Here is a 2,500-nt window from a genome sequence, read left to right as displayed (position 1 = left end):
TCCCTTTTCCCCTCCCCCCTTCTTCCCATTTCCCCCTTAACTCTCCCTTCCCTCTCTCTCCACATTCGTCCACCCACACTCACCCCACACCCCCACACACACTCCATCCCCACACCCACAATCACCCACACTTCCACCCCCACACCCACACTCCCACTCCCATCCACACTCACCCACACCCACAACCACTCCACACCCACACTCCCACTCCGATCCACTCCCCCATCCCAGGCAATCAATACTTGTGCATGACGGAAGCTACATACTTCCTGCCCCCCCCCCCCCCCCCACCCCCCCTCAAACCACTCCGGCCGCAGCGCCATGCAAGATTAATACAGAGGGGGGAAAAAAAGTGGGTGAGTAAGAGGGACTGCGTGCGTGCGTTTGTGTGTGTGTGTGTGTGTGTGTGTGTGTGTTGTGTGTGTGTGTGTGTGTGTGTGTGTGTGTGTCTCTGTCTGTGTGTGTGTGTGTGACAGTGTGTGTGTGTGTGTGTGTGTGTGTGTGTGTGTGTGTGTGTGTGTGTGTGTGTGTGTGTGTGTGTGTGTGTGTGTGTCTGTCTGTGTGTGTGTGTGTGTGTCTGTGTGTGTGTGTGTGTGTGTGTGTGTGTGTGTGTGTGTGTGTGTGTGTGTGTGTGTGTGTGTGTGTGTGTGTGTGTGTGTGTGTGTGTGAGTGTGTGTGTGAGTGTGTGTGTGTGTGTGTGTGTGTGTGTGTGTGTGTGTGTGTGTGTGTGTGTGTGTGTGTGTGTGTGTGTGTGTGTGTGTGTGTGTGTGTGTGGAGGAGGTGGGGAAGAAGGAGGGAAAGGAAGCAAGGATGAAAATGATGGAAAGGAGGAATAGGAGAGAAGGAGGAGGAGGAGGAGGAGGAGGAGGAGGAGAGGAGGAGGGGGGGGAGGAGGAGGAGGAGGAGGAGGAGGAGGAGGAGGAGGAGAGGAGGAGGAGAGGAAGCAGGGATGAAAATGATGGGAACGATGAACAGGAGAGGAGAAGGAGGAGGAGGAGGAGGAGGAGGAGAGGAGGAGAGAGGGATGGGAGAAGGAAGAGAAGAGGAGGAGGAGGGGGGAGGGAAGAAGGAAAAGAAAGGAGGTGGATGAGGAAAAGGAGAGGAGGAGGAGAAGGAGGAGGATGCTGATGATGATGATGATGAGCCGAGTCTTCTCCATCTCTATCCCTTCTCTCTCTAACCCCTTCCATCCTCAACCATCCGCCCCAGACCACCCTCCCCTCCACATACCTCCATTCAAGACTTTATTGGCGAAGTTTACCCTGGGATGACGCAACCCCGTTTTCTTTGATTATTTAGATGACGTCATAACCCGTGTCCCCGGCGATGCATCTGCTTCGGCGACGTCACAGCGGGCGGCTTTTGGGACCCTAATGACAGCGAGGCGGCAGAGACCCGATAAGAAGCGCACAGAGAGAGAGGCGTGTCGCTTTTAATGGATAATGACACAAATAAAGTCGTGGCGCGCTGAGATGATCCATATCGCGGGTGTATGCAGACGCCATATCAGCCGTGACGTCATAATGATACTTCAGACGTTGACAGTGATGGACGACGGGCGGCCGTCCGTCTCTTTCTCTCCCTCGGCGCTGTTGCACACTCGCATCACGCACCTTGCAACCCTCGCTCCTTCGGATGTTGCAAGGAGAGGAGCTAAAAGAGTCATTTCTCGTTCCCACGAATAAGCGCTGTCGTAAGATGAAAGGTTTTAACGAGGGCGCGCGCGCACAACACACACACACACACACACACACACACACACACACACACACACACACAAACACACACACACACGCACACACACACACGAAAGCAAGCAAGCAAAGTCCAATATGAAAACTTCCCTCGAAGTTGAAGCCGAGGCGAGCAGATCGTGAACGAGTGAAGTGGACGACTGAACGAGTGAACGAGTGAACGAATGACTGTGTGAACGTATGGACGAATGAACCACTGCTTTGGTTTCTTGTTTCTTTGTATCTACCAGAGCTAAAATAAATTTTCCTTCTGTAAAAGATGACACGGAAAAAACGGAAGAAGAAGAAGAAGAAGAAGAAGAAGAAGAAGAAAAGGAGGAGGTGAAAGAAGAGTTTCAGAATGAGAAGAGGAAGCGGAGAAAGAAGATGAAGAATGAGGACAAAACAAAGAAACTAAGAAGAAAAAAAAAACTAACCGTCCCCCGAAACAACAACAACAACAAACAGACAAAAACAACAACAAAAAAAAAAAACCCTCAACGACCACACATACCGAGAAGAAAACAAACAAACAAGAAAACGACCCTACAGTCCTCAGGTGAAGTCCTACTCGGCCAGGACCCATCTGGAGCCCCTCGAGGACGTTCGCATCACCCGCTCCCTCTGGATGCTGCTGGGGGAGGGGGAGGGGGAGGGGGAGAGGAAGAGGAAGGGGGAGAAGGACGGGGAGGGGGAAGGGGGAGAGGAAGAGAGAGAGGGAGAGAAAGGGGAAGAGGGAGAGGGAGAGGGAGATGAAGAGAAAGAGG

At 52.5% G+C, this 2,500-nt stretch overlaps 1 protein-coding gene across 1 annotated transcript in view; it reads right to left on the bottom strand.

Annotated features, from left to right (window-relative positions):
- The window catches only part of LOC125040206 (repulsive guidance molecule B-like), an 8,380-nt gene extending 6,714 nt beyond the window's left edge, over positions 1-1,666 (bottom strand). The window contains exon 1 of the mRNA XM_047634755.1: positions 1,538-1,666. Coding sequence (XP_047490711.1) covers positions 1,538-1,666 — 129 coding nt within the window. The remainder of the gene's footprint in view (positions 1-1,537) is intronic.
- Between the last annotated feature and the right edge of the window lie 834 nt (positions 1,667-2,500).

The sequence above is a fragment of the Penaeus chinensis genome, chromosome 3 (genome assembly GCF_019202785.1).
Source record: "Penaeus chinensis breed Huanghai No. 1 chromosome 3, ASM1920278v2, whole genome shotgun sequence".
Taxonomy (NCBI): domain Eukaryota; kingdom Metazoa; phylum Arthropoda; class Malacostraca; order Decapoda; family Penaeidae; genus Penaeus; species Penaeus chinensis.
Note: the sequence above shows the minus strand (reverse complement) of the source record. Positions and strands in the feature narration are given on the sequence as shown.